The sequence below is a fragment of the Osmia lignaria genome, chromosome 2, assembly GCF_051020975.1.
Source record: "Osmia lignaria lignaria isolate PbOS001 chromosome 2, iyOsmLign1, whole genome shotgun sequence".
Lineage (NCBI taxonomy): Eukaryota > Metazoa > Arthropoda > Insecta > Hymenoptera > Megachilidae > Osmia > Osmia lignaria.
Window position 1 is genome coordinate 7,401,331 of NC_135033.1, and position 26,218 is coordinate 7,427,548.

The window sequence follows — 26,218 nt, forward strand, 5'->3', positions numbered from 1 at the left end:
GATAAGTAACGTGGGATATGCCGTATGATATCTCTGCAAGATAAGTCGAGCGTACGATGAGGTGAGGGTATTATTCTCTGCGATAGATGAAAAAAACTGAATAAACCTGCCGAGAATTGTACCTGTGGCCGAGAAACTGGCACCACCATTTGTATTCAGGTGTTTCATTTCATGAAATATCTGAGAAAATACAACAAGGATAAAATTAGAAATCTTTAGAGCTGATATGTTTTATGAAATCTATTTAAATTTGTTTTACGAAAGTAAAAATTATTAATTTTATTTTTAATAAAGTTTCTATATTTTCAGTTGCTCCGTAAGTTTATAGAAAATGTGAAAAGGCATAAACAACTTTTTGCAGCGCTGCATTGAGGGGAGGTCTAAGAAGGTTCCAAACCAAGGCCCCACTTTCCTGGGAGTTTTGTGGTAAACCATCCCCTTATTATGTCAAATAGTATTGAATTAAGTTTTTTTATTATTTCTTTACAATTATGTGTTATTTAATTTTATTTGGAAATAATTTCAATTTTTGAATTAAGTTTATCTTCCAAGGGGGCCTTGGAAAGTTTGTTAGCCCGAGGCCTCAGAAATCTTAATCCAATCCTGACTTTTTGTATACATTTTATGTTTTATAGCATGAATATGATATCTTAAATAATTCATTCTATACTCTTTTATTATTTATAAATTCTAAAGTAAGATATAATATTTGTAATTCTTTTTTTAATCTTTTATTTATTTGAAGAAATCATTTGCAACATGTAGGGAAAATACAGTTTTCCATGCGAAATGCTGGCGACTAAAATTTGAATGGTGCAGTCCAGTGGAAAATATAAGACATTAGATAAGTACGTGAAGTATCCGAAAAGCCGATATTGAGGCGGCCATCTCCTCGTTTTAAGTCGCTCTTGGCTGACCCATGCGGATATTTCCCCTTTCCCCCATTACTATCGTTGTATTACAACCTTTTTTATCGTCTTCTAAATCCACCAGGTCGCTGTCGAAGCTCTCCCATAGGATGGAACATTTATTGTAAACCAGAATTATATTTACGATTCTTAAAACCTCGATATTAATGAATACTATAAAATAGTTACATGATCTATATAATTTTTATATTATGAATCTGTTATCAAGGAGTTCAAGTTATTCATTAACAGGTTTTATAAATTAGGTTTGACCAAAAGGAGCTTACGTTGCACGCAAATGTACACTGTACTACATATAAGTAATGGTGTAATTAAAATTTTTTTCGGGGGTAGGCCAGGTCTCTTAGAAATTAAAAAATTGTTAAGTATCAAAATTTGAGAATCTTAGAATAGTGAGGGAGCCTCTTTACATTTATGGGGAACCCAAGTCCACTCTACGTCAATGCATATGAGTTAATCAAAACGACGGTTTATCAATATTTTCTCATAAGTGTGATGTGGAAATTGATAAGAACTCCTCCCTTCCTGAGAATAGATTTAAAAAAGCCTTATCCGCGCAGGACTGTGTCTCTCTCTCTTTTTTACACGTCCGGTTGGGCCAATGGGGATGATAGGTCACACCCTCGGGAGGGTGCGAGCGGTTTAGCTAGCGCCGGCGCTTAGCCAACGGCTTATCCAGTAGGGACAAGGACGCGTTGCTTCTACCTGTTGATATTAAACCAACCCCTTCGACGAGATTTTGTAAATTCGATGTTCCGTAACAAATGCATGGTCACGCCCTGTACTCACAGTTCTTATCGCATCAAGTTCACTTAATTCTATTAAATTCAAGACAGATTTTTATTAGTTATAGAATTACTAAGAAACAGAATTTAAATATCTGGTTTTCGAGCGAACGGTATCGAGCTACTGGTTATTCAAAGGTTTCTCCGTGGGTTTAATTACAACTCTGTATCGATTTTCCATTGTTGATTTTAAGTCGTAGTCAGTGGGTAATGTAGAGAGTTGTTATGATTAAAAGTCAATCGTGTTATATATTTTGTGGAATAAAAGGTTACAGCGGTTTTAGGAATAAAATAATATTTAACAACGAACTGAAGGGTAATTTGCGTAAATTGTTCACTTTTAATGGAATTGAAAAATTCTTAGTTTGTGGTTATTAATTTATTAGTCTGATGAAAAATGATCTTATGTTTATTTATATTAACTTAATTTGGTCTTTATTGCCACAGAATAAATAAACGTAGAAAATGAGAAAATGAATTATGAATAAGTAATATTTATTAAAAATACAAATATTATCTAATGAAACTTTCAACAATTTTTACATGACAATCAAAGTTTTAATAAATATATAGAACTTGAACTACTCTTAACGAAAATCCTATTTACTCCAATGACACTCAACTATACGATAATTGTACCTCCAAATGGACACGTACTTTAATACCGTAAAACCATCAAAATCATTCTCATAAAGATATTGTCTATCGAAGGAGGAACATTCATCGTATAAACTCGCTATTGAGGCCAGCTGTACTAAATAGCTCGAGTAACAGATATAATGCTTCCACTATCTGCAGAAGGTAGACTCCCGTTGTTGGACGTCTACCCATGTACATCTCTCTCGCTCTGTATATATATTTTTAACGCCTTCATTTCCGGCCACGCTGGGATACCGGAAATAGCGGGACGATACCTCGCGGTGTTTCAGGTATTGATCAGTTCGAGGACTCGGTACCACCCACCCTTTGGAGGGTGGGGGTGCAGACTGGAAGCTTCGACCCCTGCACCTACCCCCTCCATTTTACCTTCACCGACGAGTATCGGCGCCGCTCGTGACGCCCCCATCCGCCTCCCATCCCTAACCCACCCCTTCATCCCCCTTACGACCCGGCTACCGAGCCATCGAAGACGAATCTTTAGATATCTCCGTCGTCTCCGCTCGAATCTTCGGGTTACGCTCCAGTAGGCTGTTCGGAAATAAAACGAGGACGAGTTTGCAATCGGTGTCGCTTGTACGCTTCTTCCGTCTTCCTTTAAGAAAACGTTCCAGGATTTGCCAGAGATATTTCGTTGGCTACTTAATTAGATATTTGCTTTCTGCATATCAAATGATGATTTGGTAGCAGTAAAAGTCTGGCATGATTTCATGACATAAAAGTATAGTGAAATGATACCTGGATAGTATTAGTTTGAAGGTTGAAATTTAATGAAAATGATCATGCAAATGTTTCATGAATATTTGTAACACAAAATGGTTTGTTTTTAGTTATAACAAGTAATAGATTGCGTGTAGTGAAATTATAATCTATTTCCAGAGGGGATCCTGACATGATTTCATGACATAAAAGTTTCACAAAAATGCGCAAACAATATTAATATTCTTAATAGAACATGAGTAATTATAACAAGTAATATATTAAAATGAAATTCATATTTTGTTCCTTTATAAACTACAAATCTATCATATAACTATGTTGCTCATTATCTCATAATTAACATAAGCAATTTATCACAAACTTCTTACAGTTCTATAAACCAGCACTTCCTTTCATAAAATCACATAAAACGTTAATCTTTTTAGAAGGAACTTTCGTAAGTTACTTCATCATCATCACTTGTATTAGAAACGGAACGAGATGTTTGTTCGGAGGTTTATACAGTCGAGTTGTGAGATTTCAATGTGATTTTATTTTCCCTAAAGTTACCCCCGCCTAACAGTGGCCTAAGCTTGGTTATAAATAACAGCTTATCTTTTGTCGGCTTCAACGCCACCGCGATTCTGTACAAAGCCAAACTCTGTTCCTCCGGTCGACCCTTCTACCACCTTTTATGCCTTGTAAGGGGTCGCGTGAAAGAAGACGTCTTTCGGAACGTGCACCCGTAATTGCTGTGGCATGTATCTGAATTAAATCCAGTGGTTTGTCGCGGTCTTTCCGCATCGTCGAATATCCGTTGCAAGCACTGATCTACAATATAGTATTCTGAATCTCGCTTTATCAGACAATTCATTTGCTTTGGTTGAACATACACTGTTATACACAATTGAAATGTGAAATTCCAATGGTGAATTGTGAATTTGTTTATTTGTGTAATATAGTTTCAGTACAGATATTTTTGTCCAAAAATGAGTTAATAATAATCTCAGAAATACTAAAGGATGCTTGTCGAGCTCACCAATTAGAAAACATTGAAAATTGTTTTTTCAGTCATCTAGAAAATTTTCAAAAAATTGTATATTTTCGCTTATATTTTTAAGATTAGTTCTAAAGAAATTAATTCTGGTAAAAAAATTATCGCAAAAAAAAAATGGAATTAAAATTAGAATTAATTGGTCACCTAGGAAGCTTCACCTTTCTAAAGTTAAATCTTTATTTTCTCTGCACTGATTTCTTTTCCTTTACTATTCCAGAAAATATTCTTTCTTTATCATTCCCTTGAGGATTGTACACAATATCCTCGTTTTCCACTATGTTGAAATAATTGCAGCTTGGTATAATAGTACTTTGTTTTATACCTCGATGGGAATCTGACGATGAGATGAAATTATTAATTAAATTTTCAATTTTTTACGTTTTAATAACAAAAGTGGTTTTTAATCTAACTTTTACGTGTTGGAAATTACGGGTGCCCAATACATAAGTATCTTTATCAATTCAGTAGTATGTTCTGATTATGATCAGACGTACGCCTGAAAGTAGATAACCTTACTGCGTATCTGTAGACAGAGTTGCTTAGTATTCCTATACTACTTGTAGATTAATCAGAATGTTAATTTTAAATTCAGCATTTAAACTATTTCCACTGCTATTAAAATTATGAAAAAATGACATTCATAGGATACTTAACTCTCAGATTTGTTGAAATAGTGATAATGTGACTTTAATGATTTCCTAAGTTTGCAATTTTGTTTTTCCAGTATATAAAAGTCTTTTATTTAGAAATCTAAATATTCAAGAGTTAATTACCATAATATATTAATATTAAATGCATAAAATTTTCCACATAAAATTCTTATTTCCACGTTATCCACTGCCTAACGTGTTATTGCCGTACAAGTAGCTCGCTTAAGTAGATAGATTTCCCGCTGATATTTGAATGGATGCCGGCTATTTGTGGTTCACTGCGTCCTTAACAAGATCAGAGACATTGAGGCGCGGAACCCTCGTGAGGATGAGGTGCAACGTACACTAGAAGACACCAGTGTGTTCGAGTGTTCAGTTGCACGTACACGTTCACGGGGATACGTATTCTGTCCATGATACCGTGCACATCTGTTGATGCTCCCAAACTCGGGAGAAAGAGGAAGGTCGAGTAACGAGGACTCACGAAACCTCAGCATCCACGATGTTTCCAGAGCATTGTCTAATCTTTGTCCAGGTCTTCTCTTCGCTTTCAGACGATGAAAATTCGAAGATGTAACCCTGAAACACACTCGTCTCCACGTGGATGACGATTAAAGGGGAGAAGAAGTGAATTAACGTTCAGCAGGGGGTTGATTTTCTTAATGACACAAGTTCTCATTATTTCTTTGAATCTATTTCTCCTCGGTTTGGATTTTTATTAAGAAACAGCTACGCTGTAATATTTCTGCAGGATGAGCATATTTCATAGCCCTATCTGAGAACGGTGTACATCCGAATATGCCTAAAGAGTCGAAAAGATTGCCTGGTCTAACGGCAGGCAACATGCCAATCTTTCTCGATGCTTTTTATTGCGACGATAAGCGGCTATCCTGTCTGTTCCTCACACCCCTAACAAGGAAACATCCGATGAAACGTTACGAATGTAATCTTTACTTCTGTGTCGCTCCTTAATGGACGTTTCCACTCCTCTACGCCATCTAACACGTACCGGCAACTAAGTGTAAATCTCTTCTAGATTTGACAGAAATGAAAATACCTCCTTCGAGATACCAGGGGAAAAAAGTGTACTTTTAAAAAAAATTAAGGGGTTAATTCAAAAAATCTCTGAATTCTTACAATAATTTTATTTTTATTTTTTTTTAAATATTTTTAATAAATGTTTGTAAATTTTTAATACAAGTCACATGATGACATTTTATTCATTATAATCATCTTTAAAAGAATTTAAATCAAACATAGAGGTTAACATAATGAAATATTAATTTATTGAGTATTATAGTTTATCTTGGAAAGTATTTCGTTTAGTCTGATGCAAAATTGCATAAAATGCGTTTACATTATGCTTTATCACAACCAGTCAATCAGGACGTTTACCGATTAAGTTCATAGTGGCGCAAAACTTAAGTTACAGAGAAGCTCGACAGTTCTTCAAAAGTTGGAAACTTTGATCCACTTCTGCCTATAAACCTTCTTGCAGGAGCCTAACTTTTTCCCTAGATAAGGTAAACAACTTTGCCTGTCATTTAACGGAAACCGTGCTACTATGTATTAGTTTGCATCAATCTTCTTGGAACCTAAATTTTGCAAATGAAGCAATTACATCAACTTTAGGTATAACAGATTGATCTCTAAAGATATTGCATTAGAAATTTGATTAATATTTACCTCCTTATATATGAGACAATTTTTTGAAAATAAATATTTATATTAATGTTAACTTTTTTTTGGTTTGAAATTTATATAAAAAATACTTAAAACCCAGAAAATATCAGTTAAATTGTAAACAAATTATTTGTTTTCAAAAAATATGGCTGCTATTGATTTAAACATTGACCATTTTCTTATTCAGTCACCCTAAAACATAGAAAACACTTTTTAAGGTATACAGAAATTCTGTCTATGTACTGGTATATACCAGAATTCCATATAACAGTGGCGGAATGGCGCTATATTATTATTAGAGTCCCTTAAGTCTAAGAGCCTTAAATCTGCGATAAGTTATGGGTACCCCTTTCCCCGCACCACTGTGCCCCAACCACCCTACAACCAACTCCACCGACCCACCACCTTCCACACCTTATACCATTTCTCTGTAATATCTTAGTCTACGACGGCGCCTCTTCGGCCTTTATCTCGCATACATTATACGCCCCTGAGCGGGCCGGTTATACTCGAACGGAACGGGCATGCAACTGAAGGGGGTCGAAGGGTAATTGAAAATAACTACCGCCTCCGAAATACGTCTAATCCTTTATATTTCAAACGAGATAAAAGGGATAGGATCATCTTGTGATTTTTATCTGACATACCTTTACAGATAATATCAATGTTTTATATTTTATACTTAAATTAAAGTTGTTCAAGTTGAAATTTTGAAATAAACAACGAATTATTATTTTTTTACAGGAAATTTTATTTGTGAGGTGGACAAAGATATAACAAAATACTTGTTTAATTTCATTTTGAATTAATAATTTAAATTACCTTGAGGGTTAAAAAGAAATTCAGTTTAAATGGACTGGGTGGTTTTAATTCATATTAGCATAATAACGAAGTAAAATGGCTAAAAATGAAATGAACTTATAATTTTGTAAAAGTAAAAGCATTTAAAACAGATTGGCAAGCAAAATTCCAAGAACTGTACGAAGGGTTCCAATCATCCCCTTTGTCCTGTTGGTCAAGAGAGGGTTGAAATCTTCTTGCGAGTCTGACATCCGAATCCTCTTTTTTCAGGCATCGCTAAGGACAGCATCCTTGTTCTCGCGAAGATAGAACGTGGGGAATGTATACGTGTAAGCCTGAAGGGTGGTTTATGTATCGCGGGGGCAAGATATCCGATGATTTAGCTACGATCTCGAGGCCGTTCCGTCGTGAGTACTCGCGCCGAGTGTCTTCTTATCTAACAGCTACCCGCAGTAACCGTGCTGTAATCTTTTATTAATTCGGCGACTTATAAAATTTATCGTGGCTTTTGTTTACCGTGGCGTCACGCCGTCTTAAATCTCCCCATTCGTTGCCCGGTCTTCTCTTCTTTTGCATTATCTCCTCGGTCGCGGCACACTTTCTGCAACGCTCACCCTTGGGGGAATATCATTTTTGAATAGTAAACTATTTTATGCCTAACAAAATACGATAAGCTCTGGAAACTGATATTTTGTTTATGCAAATTATTAAAAAATTATGAATTTTGTTACAATTACACTAATGATGTAAAACAGAAAATTGAGGCATTGTGTTAAAAAATTAATTTGAAAGAAGTAGAAACCATTTTACATTGGAGGCAAATGAAAAAATTACTAATAGCAAATCTATTATTTAATTAATACGTTTGGAAAATATAAAATAATGGTGTACTTTGAGAAGGGATGTTACAATATAGATGTTAAGGATTTACTAGTTTCTGGACCCTCGTGATCTCAGAGATTTCTCTATTTACTTATTATTACTAGATAAAACATGTCGCAGACCGACGGACAAATATCTGGGACTGGTATTAATTGGCAAGCAGGCCACTTTGATAGACAGTTCGGGGCTAACGGAAGACCGAAAGCTTCACTTTGATGTCGACAACACCGTCCATTTCATACTGGAAAGCCCAATTAATTATCCGCCGATGAAGAGGGCTGAACTTGCACGTCCGACAGTTCCAAGACTGTCCTAAGTCATGTGCTTTCGTATACGCGATTATCTACATTCTTACAAAACATATTTTTATTTATTTCACTTTGTCAATTTTACAAAAAGAAAAAAAAGAAAAACTCTTTAATTTTCAAATTACACGTATTTGCATTTCTTTCATTTTTTAATGATACTATGTAATATTAAATATATAAATTGTCTTTTTTAAGCAAACCATAAATGTTAAGTGATGCATAGAAAGACACATTTCACCCTTCTTAATCAAGATTTTTAGATTCACCTCTGATTTTTTTTCCATATTTATCAATATTATATAAAGAATATAATTTTTATGCATTTTGAAATTTATTAACTTACATAAATAATGTAAGAAAAATAAATTTTAATAGCACATAGATTATTAAAAGAAGAATTCTGACGTTCACTTTCTAATCACTAAAAAGTTTTCATAATCTTACAGTCAAATCGAACGCCATTTGCTGACCAGAAAACTAAAGGATGGGTTAAATCAACGGTATTAAACTGCAAAGACCAAGAACGAGGAAGATGATGAAGAAGAAGGAAGAGAAGTCGAGGAAGAATAGAAAGAAGGAAGGAGAAGATACAGAGGCGGCCGTTAGTGATCTATGGTAGGATTACCGGTGGCGGTATTTCTTCATAACCGTTTCTCCGGGTTGCTTCTCTTTTCTCTTCTTCGTCGTTTCCAGCAGGTTTGACTGGCCCTCTCTTGGTCGGTCTCGCGATCTACCGAAAGCGCCTTTCCTTCTTCGGCTCTGCCTATATCTCCCTACGACGGTACGTATACACCCCGCGCTCTATGCTCCGCTCAGCTCGCGGGGGGTTGTATCTTAATAACATTCATGAGCTGAGATATACTCGCCAGATTTATTGCTCCGACACCCGTGGATTCAGCGAAGCCCTGAAACCAACCACCTCCACCTCCATTCTCCTTTTCGTTCTATACTACTGTTTCGTTTCTCTTCTCTTCTGGGGTTAGATTTTCTTACTCTTATATTTCTTTGATTGCAACAAGTAAATCTTCAATATAGATACAATTGTAGACTAATATCTTCTTTAATTATTCAGAATGAGTCACAACCTACTTTTTATAAAACCTCAGCAACATTGTATTTTTACAATATTTCGTTATTTTTATTGTTTATAATTTTAAATGAAAGAATTTTCTATGCATTTCTATGAAAATTCTAATAATATTTAAATCATCAAGTAAGAACAATTTTTAAATAATTGATAATTAGGTTAATTATAAAAGACGATCCACTAGCTCTGTTATCTAAACGAAACCGCCTGGTTCCGCTTTTATTCGTTTATCAGTCGAGTCTCTCTTCTGAAACTACCCTAACAACTACCCCTTCCAAGATTTGGCTTCTTGGCAGAGGCCGTCGACGGGTCTATATTTCGATATTTATGGCTCTCTGTATATTACACGCGAGCTTCGAAGCTACCACTGTCGTTATATATTTGGCATTATACGTATACGGTTTTCGATTTACAGTCTATGTAAACGTTTCTCTTAGTCGCTTTCTTACCTTAGATCAGCCACGATCTATGGTGAATCAACCATAAAAATTTCAATCATCTGAGTATATAGGTGGTGTTAACCCCTTACTGTAAAATGTCTCCTTAGGATAATACAAATTGTTTTATTTATTTTATTTTTATTTTCTTATTGTTGTGCATATGGACCATGGAACAAAGAATAGTGCACCTGGGCCATTAAATGGTAAATCAAGGTGTTAGAATTATGCACCCCTCTATATACCTACATATATCCACATAAAGATGAATTTCCTTTTATATAAATATAAATTCGAAAGATCAACAAATACTTTTATGATTCAGTGTATAGTTTCCACAGAATGAACGTGGATTTATTGGATAGTTACTGATTGGTCTGTGTGTTGCAAGAGCGCTTGTGCGTTTCTACGTTCGCTTACGTGAGTCTGTACGCGTGATCGTAGCCCTGTAGGAGTAGTATAAGCTTCTCCCGTGCTGCGCGAGGCAATACAGATTTATGTAAGTATTTAGCACAGGCTCTTTGCTTTATCGCGAGTCGCCCAGCCAAGACATCGTTGCCGTTCTACCCAACCCACCGGGTCTGACCATCCGAAAATTTTCAATTATTTTCTCCGTTCCTCCTTCCATCGATCCCCGGCTCCTCTCTCCTTTCTTGCGGTTCTGTCCCAGGGGGGATCAAGCTGCTCTTGACCGTCGATTATCTTGTCCGTTTGCCTATTTAAGAAATATCTACAAACGAATGCTTAGCGATCAGTTATGACATTTTTTTATTATTGAATAAATATGGAGGAAAAGAAAAATTGTCATTATCCAACTGTAGGGAAAATATGCTCACGATATTTTGATCCTTCTGTGGCTTGTTCGTGATTACGTTGTTGGTTTCGGTCTTCCTGGCAAGGATACGTGTATCGGATCAAGAGGACACGCTCGTAAAGCAGGAGAGGAAAGATTCTGTTTGGCCAATCATAAAAGGGCTAAAAGCCATTGGTATCGTATCAACAACCCCTCTGTTGAATCCTGATCTTCTAGTAGAGTGGAACCTAAGCTGTATGGAATTCTCGTTGATCCTTTATAAAAGAAGAACTAATTAGCCTTCTTAAATTTACTGAAAACATAATGAATGTTGATTCCTTTCTTTATACTATATCGTTAAATTTTGTTAATAATATGAGAAATAATTTTATCTATTGATATAACATTTTTTTATTTTTATTTCAAAATAGAATTTCAATTACAACAGAAGTAACCAAGCCTAGTTTTATTATTAGAATATTAATTATTAATTTGTGAATTGCAATTACTAATTGTTATATTATCTATAAATCTAAACTTAGAAACACATGACTCTAATTACTCAGGTGTTAAATCATCAGACAGCTTCTTAAATCTTGAAAAGGATTTATTACACCTGGATAAGTAAATTAAAATTTTATTTCGTTTATGATACGAGGTATTGACCAGTTATTTATCTCTAAGGGGAGGAGGAAGAGAGGCGATAGGTACATAGACAGGTGAGCGGGTGGCGAGAAAAGAGAGGAGGTGTAAGGAGTAGGATGTTGGTGTTCGGTCGATCTTAATACTGTCTTAAGCCTACCAGAGCGCAACATAAATTATGTATCGTCCGGGCGTAAGATGCCTCCGAGATCCCAGGAGCACCTGGTATTCCTACTTCGGCTCATGGTTTCTCCAAGACTTCCTCCGCCTCCTTCTTTAGCCCTCCTTCTCCATAGCAGTTTATACGTTCCTGCAGTACCACCCCCTTCCGCGGCGTCCCTAAATTTTCTCCAAGTCTATAAGGGTTAAGGAATTAACCGTGGCTGCTTGGCTGGACTGTTGCGGGCCTACAGGGTTCTGATATGACTCGGTGCAAGGGTGCTTCCACGAACTTAATAGCCTGTGTGAGGGGCAAGTGAAACGTTGAACCGGGGCGGGGGAGGGAGAGAAAGGGAGGCCAGTAAGATCTCCGCCGAAAGCCATTACAAGGATTTCTTTTATTTACGATCGCGAAAAGAGCTTCTTTGCCGGCCGAGCTAAGTGGTATGATCTTCTCTCCTCGTAACTCTACTTCTACGATAGATCTTGGCCAATGGCCGACTAAGCGGCCACTTTTAGAGGCTTAATGCTCTGTCCAATCGTGTAATATTCGACTATAGATCAATTAAGAGGAGGTATTACCTTACTTAAGCTTAGTCTACCTTTATACACAATTGTTCGAGTACAAACAAGATATCGCAAGGAACTGAAAATTTGTACCTAAATGACAGCCACACTTGTTTGTTTCTATTAAATATTTAGGTATGTGTCTCTGATGGAAAATACAGTAGGCAATGGTTATTCATTAATGGTTGCATGTAAATTCATAGATTAAAACATTTTTGGTATATTAAATTAAATTTAAAGTAAATTATAATGAAAATTAATTTAATAATACTCATTACAATTGTATTTTATTTTTTTAAGTCATCTTTGTTAAAATCAGAACCGGATTAAGGTTTCTGGGACTCGAGCCTTCTTGATTGATCAACTTAGGTCAAAAATTCAAATTTATCCTGATTAAAATTAAATAACACTTAATTTTAAAGAAAAGAAGGCTTAGAACAGGGTTCCCTGGAAAATGAGGTCCAGAGCTATAGCCTCCCTTAGACATCCCCTTGATTCGGCCTTGGTCAAAACGTATATTATTTTTTGCTAAGATAAGAAAAATTCTATATACATATATATTAATTCTATCAAAAGAGTACCACGAATGACTATCTTACATAAATGCATAAACATCCACAATTTACTCATAACTCTCCGATTTTATCAGCAGATATATTACACATACTTATTTATAATTCAACCACAAATGTTATACACACGTCAGAAAAATGTCTTCCATCCGCAAAAGTTTCTAAGAAATCTGTGCTGTTTCCGTAACTCCTGGTCAAGGCGTGGAGCGAGTGGCGATAAATTAATGGGATTAATTATCCGACCCTCGGATTAAATGGAGTCGAGGATACAGCCTACCATTCTCGATGATCTTCCTTCCACGGCTCATTACTTTCAATCGTTGCTCTTCAACCTTTCCCCGTAGCTCGTAATTTTTACCATAGCCACTGATGAGGTTGGGGTGCGATTAAAGAATAAGGAAGAAGAGAGGAGGAGGGTCAGACTTCGTTTATACGACTTCATCGAGCCAAAAAGAGAACCGTAAGATAGGGGATAACCAGCTGAGAGAGAAAGAGTATAGCGTGGCCGACCTTACCATCCCTTAAGGATTATAAGACCAATCCTGCGGCTAATTTGCGAGCTCTCGAATTCTCCCTTTAGTATTCTGTGACTTCGTCTTAACCGCCCTTTCAGCCGTTTCATCGTTGTTCTTTTTGTCTTTCCGCTTTTACGCGCTGCATCTGAGATACGATCGAGTTAGTAGTAGTTGAATTGAATGATGGGTACTGGGTCAATTAAAAAAAAATGTTGGTAATGCAATTTAAATAAGGCTAAAATCGAATTTAAATTTTCCTCACATTTCACATCAAATTGCAATTTTTCTTATCATAAATAAATTTTTTTAGAAATATTTTTCGAAAATTTTAATTACACCATATCGAAAGAGTTAATGGCTAGAGGGGTGCGGGTACCCGAAAAGTCGGGTCGCATCGACAAAATTTAGGTGGGCTCGGGTAGCCCGATATATCCGGATTCGACCGGAAGAAGTCCCCTCGCAAGAAGAGCTCTCACAAATTTTTCCGAGCTTCTTCTATTTTTTTTCGAATCCATTAAAATTTTTCCGAGGCCGTAACTTCGGGTACCCGCTCACCCCTATTAATGTCTTTTATCGTTTGAGTATTGCCCAACGTCCTGCCCAAGGGCAACTAACAATAAAACCTCGGCCCATCTCTGTTCTAAACCGTTACGTTTCCACGGAACTTCTTACACTGTTGCATGGTTAGATAACAATATTAGGACGCTTTTATTGCTTGTACTGATCGCATCCAACGATCTAGTCATCCCGGACAGCATGATGTATAACGAAACGTCCGGCAGCTGCATGGAAACAGAATAGTTAGGCATATCCTAACCGCGGCTGATAGGAGAACATCGTGGCTCTCCTCCGTTTTCTCTTTCTCTCGGCCTCCTCTGTCTTGTTCACCGTTATTATTCAGGAACTTTGCTGACAGCTCTCCGGATAGGAAGATAAGAACGTCCTCTGAATGCCGAAGCGTGCACAATGCTCCTTTGGAACGACATATACCCACGTCTCGCGGTTACTTTCCTCGTGTACATACATGTACGTACGTACAATCGTCACTCGGAGGCTACAGTTTACTACGTAATGAGTAGACCCACACTTTGGAACCCTAAATTCTGTTTGTTTAGGTAGATCTGTTCGTTCGGTCTCTCGGTTCTATCGATTAACCGTTTGATTATAGAGGAAACAAAAAGTTACAGGTTTAATCGATAAAGGTCCTTTCGGAAAGGTAATGGTACGGTATAAATGGATCTTAACATTTCGACGACTAACGCCATATATTTGTAATTTTGATAAGTAAATTTTTACTTTCATTGTATTTATCAAAATTTTATATTTACCTGATTCTATATACCTAGGTATAAATAAGTAAATTTTTATTTATTTTTATTAGGTGGTAAATATAATTTAAAAATTAGTAATTTTGGAGCATACATTAGTTTTTTTAGTAATTGGTTCATCCACTGTTTGCTTCAGCGAAGAACCATTTACTTAGTTTTAAGAATAATAATAAAATGTATACGTAGCTATTCTTCTCAAGCTTTAAGCTTTAAATTCATGCACTAGAAGTCTATGTTTTGAAATTGGAAATTCTTGTTATCCATTTGTGAAGTTTAATGTAAATTATTGAATTACTATAATGTTGAATGTTGAAATACGATGAAAAGGGGATAGACCTTCGGTGGAGGTGACGTTTCTCATAACGATTTACTATCGAGGGTGTGGTCTAAATTGTTCCCATGCTGGCTGACAAATTAAGATCAGATAGAGGGATGATCCTCAGAGCTGCTGACTTTTAGATTTTCGTAAGGCATCGGACTGCCACCCCACCGACTTCTTACGTTTCCCTCTTCTTTCCATACCCTTCGACCCCAATTTTCTTATCCGTCAGACTAACTTGATATTCCTAACTCTATTTTAAAATCAAACTTTCTTTAAATGTAGCCCGTATCATCCTGTGATTCACAGTTATAATTGCAACGATTATAGTATTATCTTACACTGTAACACGAATTTTGTATATTTACAGAAACAACTAATTAAGTATCTTTAAATTTACTTGGATTTTAGAATATTTGTTCTATTATCGATATACGTTTGAATTAAAGTAAATTTGTCAAATAATTAAATTTGACATCCCATCAATTTTAATGATGTCTTCAATTATATTTCTGATATCTCTTTAAGATAGAAGTAAAACTAAAGTCTGTCATCTTTCAATTCCTTATTTCAAAGCATCAAAATCCGATTAGTGGAAGACAGAATTATTATTTACAAAATGCAACACAGTGCTATTAAATAATTTACATCATTGTTACAAGTGAAGCAATACCAATTAACAGACGATACAATACCTTTTAAAATACTCAGGAAGTAATGTTCTTTTATTTTTAACAATGCAAATGTTTAATTTTAGAAACATGACAAAATACTGTTGGTACCATTATGAGCAGTCAAAAAGTTAGAATCGAATGAAAAATAAGTTTCAAAGTCTCGAGATGCTGGTATTAATTCATCTGGTATTAACAAAAGAGTCCCAATTTTCCGAGAAACCACCCTAAATCCTTGCCACCCCCTTAGCGACGTCTCGACTTTACTCCAGTCAAGAGGCGAATCACAATAACGATAACGAAAGGGATAAATGTTTGAGTTTGTACCTATATAGTCTGGGATAAGAAGAGGCTGTTGCGGTGAACTCGAAATTCGATGTTTTGTGAATGAACAAGCGTCGACCTACCTGGATCTTTGCAAGACAATTTTAATTGGACAAATCCGCCTATCCTCATTAAATCCGGCCCGACTTCACTACGATCTCTCCAACATCGTCCTATCCGTATATCTCATAGACGACGAGAACAACCCCCTTTCCTTATCCTTATACGATTTTCTCTACTGAAATTGAATAAAGAATTGTACATCTTGCAGTAAAGTCTGTACCCATAGAAAAACCAAATAATCTAACTATAAATATGAGGCCATTTTCAAAAATTTATACCATTTCTAAAGAATTTTAGAACTTTATAATACAAAATTTATGAATTTAAAAGTGGGGTAGTTATATTATATTACTGTGAACGTTATTAATTTTTATTATGATACCTTTTTTTATTTAACTTAATTTTTTTAATACTACTAGACTCCACAGGGCAAAAATCAATTTCTTAGTGAAATGGTACATGTGTAATTAATTTGTAAATTTGTAAATTGACAAGTACTGTCATCTTATCATTTAAAGGACAGATATGCCCATCACCTTCTGATGAAGATTGTAACTATTGTAATGGTTGAGTTAGGGTTGACTCGAAAACAACACATTGGTCTTATCTTAGGGTGAGATTTCGACTCGCCGTGTATTTACTTGGAGACAATATCATATAGTACTTCCATTGCCATGTAGATATTGAATATGTCACTGAAATTTCATGTTTGTTCATGAAATGAATTCTATTCTAACTAAGTGAAACTAAAGATGACTTTTACTATGAGAAAGTTCAACAAGAATCAAATGATGTTCAGAGTTTGGAAAATATTTGGCATAACTTCTCATCCTTCAGAACATATTATTGTTCCATTTTTCATTTTTAAAAATTACTTTAGGAAATTTTATGATTTTATCAAAGTTCCAATAACGTTTTTGAATAATAATAATTTTCAATAATATTAATTTAAAATAGTAAATTATTTGCCAATTTATAGGTTAATGTTGGATCATTTTTGGTTAATAAATTAATGTTTAATAATTGTTTCAATCGTGAAAGTAAAAGTTTAATTATAGCGGAATTAAGTTGAAACAAGGTATACCTATAAGAAAAAAAAAATTACAGATATTGAGGAAGGAGAATAACGATACCAAGAATTATGACGTACAGTTTTTATTCGATAGCATTTTCATATGTACACTCATCAAGGGTCAATAATAATTATATTAATCGTTACGCGTTAATTACAACAAAAGTGCGACCCGCGAGCGTGGTCGCAAAGTCAACGAGATTAATGAATAACAGGTTGATTAACGATGTTTCATTCTTCTTCATCTTTATCTCTTCATCCTGCAGTACATAGTTGTTAATTGCCTTCGAAAGGCTCCTTGATTGTTCCTACTTTACGTTACATGAGGGAACGAGTTAATCTGCATGATATGGATGTGGTTGAGGTGCTTCACCCTCGAACAGCGCCATTTTCAGACGTTTGCATTTGGCCCGACGATTTTTGAACCAAAATTGTACATTCTTCGGTTCTAGCCGTGGGAACTTCTGTCGATACGGCATCCGGTTCAGTTCCTCCGTGTATTTTAATATCAACTGTGAATGAGACAAATTAAATTTCCTAAAGTAACTAATCAAACTAAAATAAAATATAACGCAACAAGAAAAAAAATTTTATCAATTTTTCACAAATTCTTATTAACCATTGTTCGGATTAAGAGAGTCGAGTAGCCACCCAAATTTTAAACTAAAAATTTAAGAAATGAAAGAATTAATTTAGACATTTTCACATGGAGACTCATTTTAGATATAATAAAGAACATAAAATTGGAAGAATCATAGTTTTCACGAAATATGCGGTTATCAAAGTGTTAAATTAAACTTACCGCATGACTGGGATGAGTATTATGAGTAAACCAAGCTTCCAATCTTGGCACTTCCGTCACGGGATCGATAAACGTCCGGTTTCTTTTCCTCCGTTCGTCCAACATACTGGTGGAACAACCAGCTGGTCCACGTTGCGGTAGATAAGGTGACATGTACATAATTCCATGACCGAACATTGGACTAGGTACCAATGAAAATCCAGGGGGTAAGGGACCTGTTGGCCTCGTTTCCTCGTCTTCGGAACCAGAGGATACTCTGGCGTCCTCTTGCTTCACGGAAGCTGGTGTCGAAGGTGGTGGTGGTTGTTGATCTTCCGGTCTGGTCGTCAGGGATAACGGTCCAACAGGTGGACTTCCGGGGGGACAGGGGGAGGGTGAAGTTGACTGAAACATATATCCGTAACGATAATTATATTTTGATTATTAGGTCAGGTTAACATAGCGGTTCTAGGGTAGTTCAAGTTAGTATTTAGAATAGTATAAATTCACAATTAGTTATTTTCAAATAATAATATTGGAATTTAATGTAAAATGCATAGAGCGACACCTTGGAATTAACAATAGTACAAAAGGGGGAGATTAAGGCCCTACAGTAGTACCCTACAGGGGGAGATTGTGACCCTTCAGAGTTTATGAAATTTTGCATATTAACCTGTATTGAATACTTTTAGAATACTCTATTGACTATCAATATATGATACAAATGTGTGAATAAAATAAGAAGTAAATAAAAGCAAAAAATTGTATGAATCTACCCCTCGGATGGGGTAGCATCGTATATTCAATGGGGCAGCTTTGGGGATGAAAATGTTAAATGTTATTAAAGTATTAAAATGTTAAAATAATAACGTTGTATTCCATATTTCAATACTTTATGCAAAACGGATCTTAGAAGGGTATATGTATTTAAAATTAATTTCACTGATTAATTACACTGATTAATTTTAATATATTTAATATATTTTTTTTTACAATTAACTGTTGATATTGAGAATCTTTTTACATCCAACGGAACAGTTTTCAAAAATTATTCTCATCGTATAAACATACCTGATTTCTAGAATCCTCTTCTTCGTCGGTACAGTCTTCGCTGACAATACTGGCGCCCCTTGGACTGAGCCCAGGAGGGCTGTAACCATTGACACCCCTGTTTTCAGCTCTCTTTTGAGCAGCTCTAGCATTCTTGAACCAGTAGACAACGTTATTTACGTCCAATGGCTTCCTGCCTCGTCGAGACTCTAAGGCATTCAATTCCGAGACGTAGTGTTGAATCTGTTGACGTGACGGGTGTTGATTCTCACCGAACCATCGTTGAAGACGTGGTAATTCCAGTTCAGGATCGAAACTTGTTCTCATCCTGGTTTTATGCGAGTACTGAAGTAGAGCAGGATGAGGGGGACCAATTGTACCAGCAGCGGTGCTGATGGTACCACCACCATCCGGTTGAGGGCTCTGCGTGTGATGATGATGATGGTTCGACGACGGTACAATTGGATTTAAGCCTAAACCCAACTGTTGTTGTTGCAACCACGACTCGAAGTTTCGTTTCGTTTCTTCAGACAAATCATTACCACCTCTACATAGAGATAATAGTGTCATCTGTAAAGCAAACAACACGTTATGTTTAAATATCAAGAAAAATGATATTTTATCTTAACTGAATCTTTCTAAGTGGTAGGTGGCTGTTAATTTATTATAATTTTAATTTGATGGCTTAGATATTGAACTTCGTTATTGTTTAATTGATAGTATGTATGAAGATTGATTTTTTATATAATTAAATGACTGGTGAATACATGGAGATGGACCGAATTTCGGTTAGAATAATCTGTGTCAACACTCTTAATTCTTTTCAATAATTTAGCTAACCATTATTACAATTTAGTTCCAGTATGCATCTGTTAAAAATTAAAAATAATTTTTAACCGTATGGTAGCATTATCTTCAATAGCAATCAGTAAAAATGACGAAAATCATGAAGATCAGAGTATATACTCTTATGGATTGCTATACCTACATGTGCTATTGTCACAATGATATTAAGAAGACAGATTATGGAAAAGTTTAGACTCGTAGGAAGTAGTACGAGGTTTGAAAAACGCTTGCGTTATCTGGACAATGATTTATAAGAATAAATATCTCCAGGAGGATCAAGGTGCTCGACGCCAGTTTAATAACGCGGTAATCCGTCGCGTATCCACGGCACCTTGGTGGTGCCAGATACGACGCAGAACAATTATTATTATCCACGAGCCTGTCAACCCGTTGGAATTTCTCATCTGACGAATTTTACAACCCAGCACTTAATCACTCAGGTAGTCAGCCGAGACGCGGAGCGGTTGACAGGGAACGAGATTTCAGAAATCGGTTGATAAACATGTAAATACATCGTCGAAATGAGAAGAAAAGGAAACGGGCCATCCAGTTTATCTGACAACATTGTGCCGTAATTCGAGGCCTGATTTACGCCTATTTATTATTACCAGATGACGCAGTAGCATCAGCTGATCATCCGCTGTAAATCAATCGTCGTTGCGAGAGCTGATCAAATATTTTCAAATGAATTCATACGTTTAAATACGTGGAGACTTTTCCGTAATGCAGGAGCTCTTAATTGGGTAGGAACATGAAATACAGGAATCGAAATCACTGGAAAAATTAATCAATCTCAATATTTCATTATTTCGTAAGGAAATATTCTGTTTGTGTTAAATGTACTGATTTCAATGAAATATTTGATTCTTTCTTTTTTAAAGAATTTTTTTTAGAGAATTTGATTGGTGCACATAGGTTAAAAATATTGCTATATGATTTCAACATATTGAAAATTTAATGAAAATTTAAAAAAAAGAAAGAACCAACAGAATTAAATTTCAACATACGGAAAAATAATTTGTACTGAATATTTAGTTATTGTACTAATTGTGAGGATAAAAATATTTATGGGACTCATTATAAGTAGTCATTCAATTATGAGTCAAAAAAGGCAATTACAACCACGACAGTGTAAAATCATGCAAATTTTCTCGAAAGTTTGTAAATCGGCCCGGTTGAGAAGGTAGATAGAGTCTTGGGCCGAATGATCGGCAGATTAAGTCGCGGGAGCGCACAAGCTGTTGGTTCTCCATCACAACCGTTCGCCATTAGCCGACGGGCCGAAACTCGAGTAGGAAACGTCTGTCAGAGAAAATTGGTAATCATAGACCACCGCGAGCGGCATTAAAGTTCGGGGATGGGCGAATATAGCAGGATCTTCAAAGAGAGTGCACTTAGATAATGCCCGCCCGAAAGGGGTGGAACACCCACCCCCTTCACCCTTCTCCTTCTTCCGATATCGAGGGGGCTTTTGATGAAGGCTGCGAATTTGGCTGAGTAAAGAGTAATCCTATCACACGCTATGAGATCTTCCTTGCCCTGGAAAGGGCACGTTTGCCCTTCCATGCAGCTTGATACGACATGTTACTTCGACATCCGGAAAAATCAAGTTGAGTAGATCCGGTTTAAGGAGATACCACCAGTATTACCAAATTGAGTGATTTTTTTACTGAAATTTAGAAGAGATTTTTGAAGAAATTGCAAGTTGCAAATTGGAAAATTTATAACAAGTACAGTGAGGTGCAAAAATATTCGTGCAGAGTAACTTTTGTAAAATTAATCAAAACTTAAAATTAGATTTGATGGTGCATGAATTAGTAATAACAGATATACATGCAAATAGTTTCCTTAATTATTAACACTACTATTCTAACTACCCGAAGAAAGTCCTTTAATCTTGAAAAAGAGGATTGCAAATGACATCGCGGTAACTCGTAACCGAGAAAACATTTATTTAAGGTGAAGATCAACGAATCGCAACCAAGACTCTACCAGAGATTACCGCTGCTTCTTAAAGGAAGAACAAGGACATTAGCTGGAGGACTTGTTAATGAGATTAGGTGTCCCAACGACAAACACTTTCTGGTTGGATTTACATTTTACGTACTTATAAGTAGAGTCTTACACCGAGGCTCTTTTGCAGTACTTAATCCTGAATCATTCTTAAACTCTATAATCTGAACGTACTTAGTCGATCTGAGTCTTTGTTTGAAACATAGGATCTCCTGTTTATTGCTTGTATATTGCAGAATTAACTTGTGATTTCATAAACTGATGATTTCTGTTTGTACACTAGCTTCTCTAGCCAGCTCTGTATAAGAAAATTATTACAAGTTTCTAAATATAGTCTTTCTAAAATGGAGAAACATTTATCGAAAAAGGTGATAGGTTTTTTTTTTTAAATTTGGTCCTTCTAAGTAAATATTTCCCCTTAAATATTAAGTTATGATATTTAATATTATCTTGTGAATAAATTATTTGCTTCATTTCTTATTATTTTTGTATAAAAAAAATTATTAGAAATTTCTAAAGGTATTGTTTTTGAAATGGAAAAGTATTTAATAAAAAAAGGTAGATATACCCCCTTAAAACTTAAACTATGATATTTAATTATTATAAAATTGAAAATATAACTTAAAATATTATGAATGATTTATCTGAACTAGGCTTTAGATGAAAAATAGGAAAAACATTTAGGAAAAAAAAGTTACCTCGTCTAGAGGGCAACCAGCTGACACGAGAAGCGCGTGGCTGTGCAACAATAGCAGTCTTAACAATTTATTTCTAACTTCAGCCGCTGGACTTGGCGGTGGTGGTCTCGATCTGTACACTTGAATCTTTAAAGTCGCGACCGACGTCAGTTCAGCTAAAATATCACCCACTGTTAAAAGAGGACCATCCGCGACTTTCTCCATTGGCAGTGGTTTCCAGTTTCTTATCACGATGCTTCCCCTAGCACCAGGTATCAAATCACTGGAATATCCAAGACGTATCAACGCCTCTCCTACTAAATCCTATAAAAGTAAACGAATGATTTCCTTAAGAAAAATCTAATTGCAAGCTATGATTTTTTATTCATTTATTGTTTCTTTGATTCAGCTATCAACTCTCTATGCACCCTTTTAATTTTATGATAACGTTTTCACTTTTATTTCATTTGTTCTCTGTATTCAAAATTCATTTTTCAATTTTTAATATTTTTATTGGAAAAATCATTATAAGCAATCATTAATATTTATTTGAAAATGTTAAAAATACCTATTTTTCTCAAATCTTAAATAAAATTTATCTTATATTTAATTAATACAATATTATAAATACTTCCGTAATCTCAAATTTACAAAAACTAGGTCATAGAGGGTTAATAATGTATATATTTTCTCCTCCTAATTTAATTAATTTTAGCAAAGTTTGTAAACAGATTAATTTTGATTGAAAGAAATGTGATTTGAGTTAGAAATAATGTAAACTTACTTGAAAAGGCATGGCTACTGGGATGATAACGTAAGAATCCGTTTCTACCTGAGGCCTCCGCCAATTCTCGCGGGAATTGCTAACATGACTTTCGACGATATTGTGAATCGTCTCGACTACACAATGCACTGGGAGATTCTTTCCTGAAACAAAAATTATACAAATTATTTTTCTATTTCATATATACATTTCTTTTTTTCATTAATAATTTTTAACACTTTTTTCAGCTCAGGCATTTAATATCGCGTGTTTTTATATTAAAATTCATATTTATACTTATGAAAGGAATTGCTTAACAAAACTTATGAAAAAAACAAAATAATGGATTTTTTAGTCAGAGTAATTAATTGTCCATTTAATGAATTAAGAATCATTTTGTTAAACTGTTGCTTAAATCATGATTGAAAAACAGACTCTTAATCAGTGATGGAAAGGTTTAATATAAGTATAACTTCTTGTTAGATGGTTTCTCGGCGAAACGTAATGGCTGAAAACGGAGAACAAAGCTACTTGAACAATCAAGCTAGTTCCGGCTTTATACATTCGAACTGACAATGCACGCTTTCACATTTCAGGATTCGAATTCGAGGGTCCAGATGATTCGTGAAGCTGAAGATCGCCAAGAGAAGTCTAACTCCCGTGCTAAGCATATGCAGATCCACTCGTCTATCCCGAGACAATAAGAGCTGGGCGATGGCACAATAGCTGCGATCCTTGTGTAACCCTGACTTAAGTCCCAGAGTCTATCCCACTTCAGGTCATAATCCCAGACTTCTGCGAAACCGAGGAAATGGAGAACGGTAGGAAACAGGGAAAAGAAGAAGATGGAGGGAAAAGTTCGTTTCGATGAGTTCGAGTTCGAAGAACAACCCAAGTACTTATTAGCCAAAATCAGGGAAAGAAAAGGAGACCACATTGAACGATTCAGAAAAGGTAAGACAAAATGGAATATCTCTAATATTTTTTTTTTTTTATATTTTTTATATTAAATTGTCAGAATTTAGTTCAAAGGGTTGTTCCTAACAAAATTACCCCCTGATTTATTTTTCATTTTAATTAAGAAATTTGAAATTACATATAATAATTATTTCATTTAGTTTGAAATGGTTATCCATTAAATGTTATCTTTTATATTAATCGACTTAGATATTCAATTATAAATTGATAGACGACGTTATCGGTGATGTAAGGTGCTAAGTCTCCCTGAGATGACCAACAAAGGATTTACTACCGGTAGCATGATATTAGGTATTAATGCCCTAAACTTCCATCTAATACGCTGGACACCATAGGGTTTGCCCTCAGATTGCATAAGACAGGTCGTACCTAGGAAGACCTGGAGGCTGACCAGTGACCACCTTAATCCAGGGACGTACAGTTTTCATTAAGGTGCCTGGTCCTAGCGTAGTGTCTGTGCGGGGATCAGCTGGTTTAAGGTAGGCTTTTACTCCACGATTTGGCCACGAAAGACCGTATTATGTGGTATGTTTATTAGCTACCTCCCTTTAAGGTCAAAGATTCATTCTTCAGTCTACACTATTTCTTTGATATTTATTTTACTAATTCTGAATGCTTTGAAATACTGATAATTTGATTGTCGTATTGAAGTTGTTAAAAATATCACTAAAAGATATTTTTATTTTTAATGAATTTTATTTATTATTTACATAATACTTTGCTATCATTATTAAGTAACAATGAACAAATTATAAGTACAATTTCGCGATATATCATATGAGTATATAAAAGAATTCCTAATAACATTGTAAATTTCCAAAATTATTAAAAATGTAGTGTGTTAACTAATGACACTAATGCAATGTCATTGTAACAAATTTATTTTTCTGGCTATGGTATATTGAAGAAAAAATGTCAGCCAATCATCAGGAAAATCTTTAATCTCTGCAACCGCAAAGACATTTCTCATTTCTGGTGCAGGCCCTATCGGTTTTCCGGTTATCTCCCCGTTTTACGTTGTGAAGGAAGCACGACGGAAGCGTCAGAACGGCTCGTCTTTGACAGTTCTCGCTATGAGATAAGATTCATTCGAAAGACAACCCTTGAAGAAATGAAACAGTCTCTCTTGATAGATTTCTTTCGCTTATGAAACGTTCAAATCGTTCTGATATTTCTTTTTTCAGATCCTTTAATTTTCACATCAAATTTCAAGTAACAAAATTTTTACTAACAATCTAAAATTACGATAATTCATAAGTTTCTCCCTCAAACTCATTTTTTGAATTTTTAGGATCATTAACAATATTGTAATTAAAATACTGTTACTGTTATTTAATAGGGATTGGGAAATGTGATATATAAAATCTATTTTTCTCATTAATGGCAATGAGAGAAAAATGAAAAAATTATTTTTTTACAATTTTTAAATAATTTATGATTGAATGAAATTATCCTTAATGAAATTATCCTTAGGTAAATTTTGTTCTAAAATAAGACGAACATCGAATGGTTTTTAAATATACCTAACAGAATAAACGTTTAACGAAGTCCTTAGTCGATAAATTAACGGACTGGTCTCTGCACCCATTGCCAAGTTGGAGCAGATACAAGATAAAAAGTTGGGACATATTTTTCGACACCCCGTGATCACCCGCTCTTGGTGTTGCCGTGATAATGGGTTTTTTAGGTGAGCACGGAGTTACCAAGGGAATGAGAGGAAAAATCTTTAGCAAATATATTTCTTTCTACATCTTCGACCCCCTGTTCTCTCTTAGGGGATGACTACCCAAGGTATCAGATTGGATGCGAGTATTTCTAAATCACTGACAAGGAAAGCTCACCATCCAAAATGATTTTTATTTTATATTAATTACCCGAAATTTTAAATTTGTTCTTTAACCAATGATTATAAATCGAAGGGGGTAGTTTTTATAGCAATAAACATTAACAACTATCATACCGGCTGGATCAGTAAAAATTACCATCTAATTATGTTTAAATCTACAACAGCTAAGAAAAACATTGTCAAATAAAACTACAAAACAACTTTACTGCAAAAAAATTTTAAATGATTCTTTTTTTCTAAATCTTACGATTTGAAAAATATCCA

General features: G+C 35.1%; 1 protein-coding gene across 2 annotated transcripts in view; it reads right to left on the minus strand.

Moving 5' to 3' along the window:
• Nucleotides 1-17,076: 17,076 nt before the first annotated feature.
• dve (SATB1_N and homeodomain domain-containing protein dve) overlaps nucleotides 17,077-26,218 on the minus strand; it is a 40,170-nt gene continuing 31,028 nt past the window's right edge. The window contains exons 3-8 of one of the 2 annotated variants that reach the window (XM_034329921.2): nucleotides 23,152-23,294; nucleotides 22,389-22,691; nucleotides 19,104-19,401; nucleotides 18,853-19,040; nucleotides 17,803-18,186; nucleotides 17,077-17,512 (exon numbers count right to left, since the gene is read on the minus strand). In XM_034329921.2, the coding sequence (XP_034185812.1) occupies nucleotides 17,336-17,512; nucleotides 17,803-18,186; nucleotides 18,853-19,040; nucleotides 19,104-19,401; nucleotides 22,389-22,691; nucleotides 23,152-23,294 (1,493 nt within the window). In that variant the 3' untranslated portion in view covers nucleotides 17,077-17,335. Of the gene's footprint in view, nucleotides 17,513-17,802; nucleotides 18,187-18,852; nucleotides 19,402-22,388; nucleotides 22,692-23,151; nucleotides 23,295-26,218 lie in introns of both variants that reach the window. The other variant, XM_034329920.2, reaches the window with a different exon arrangement.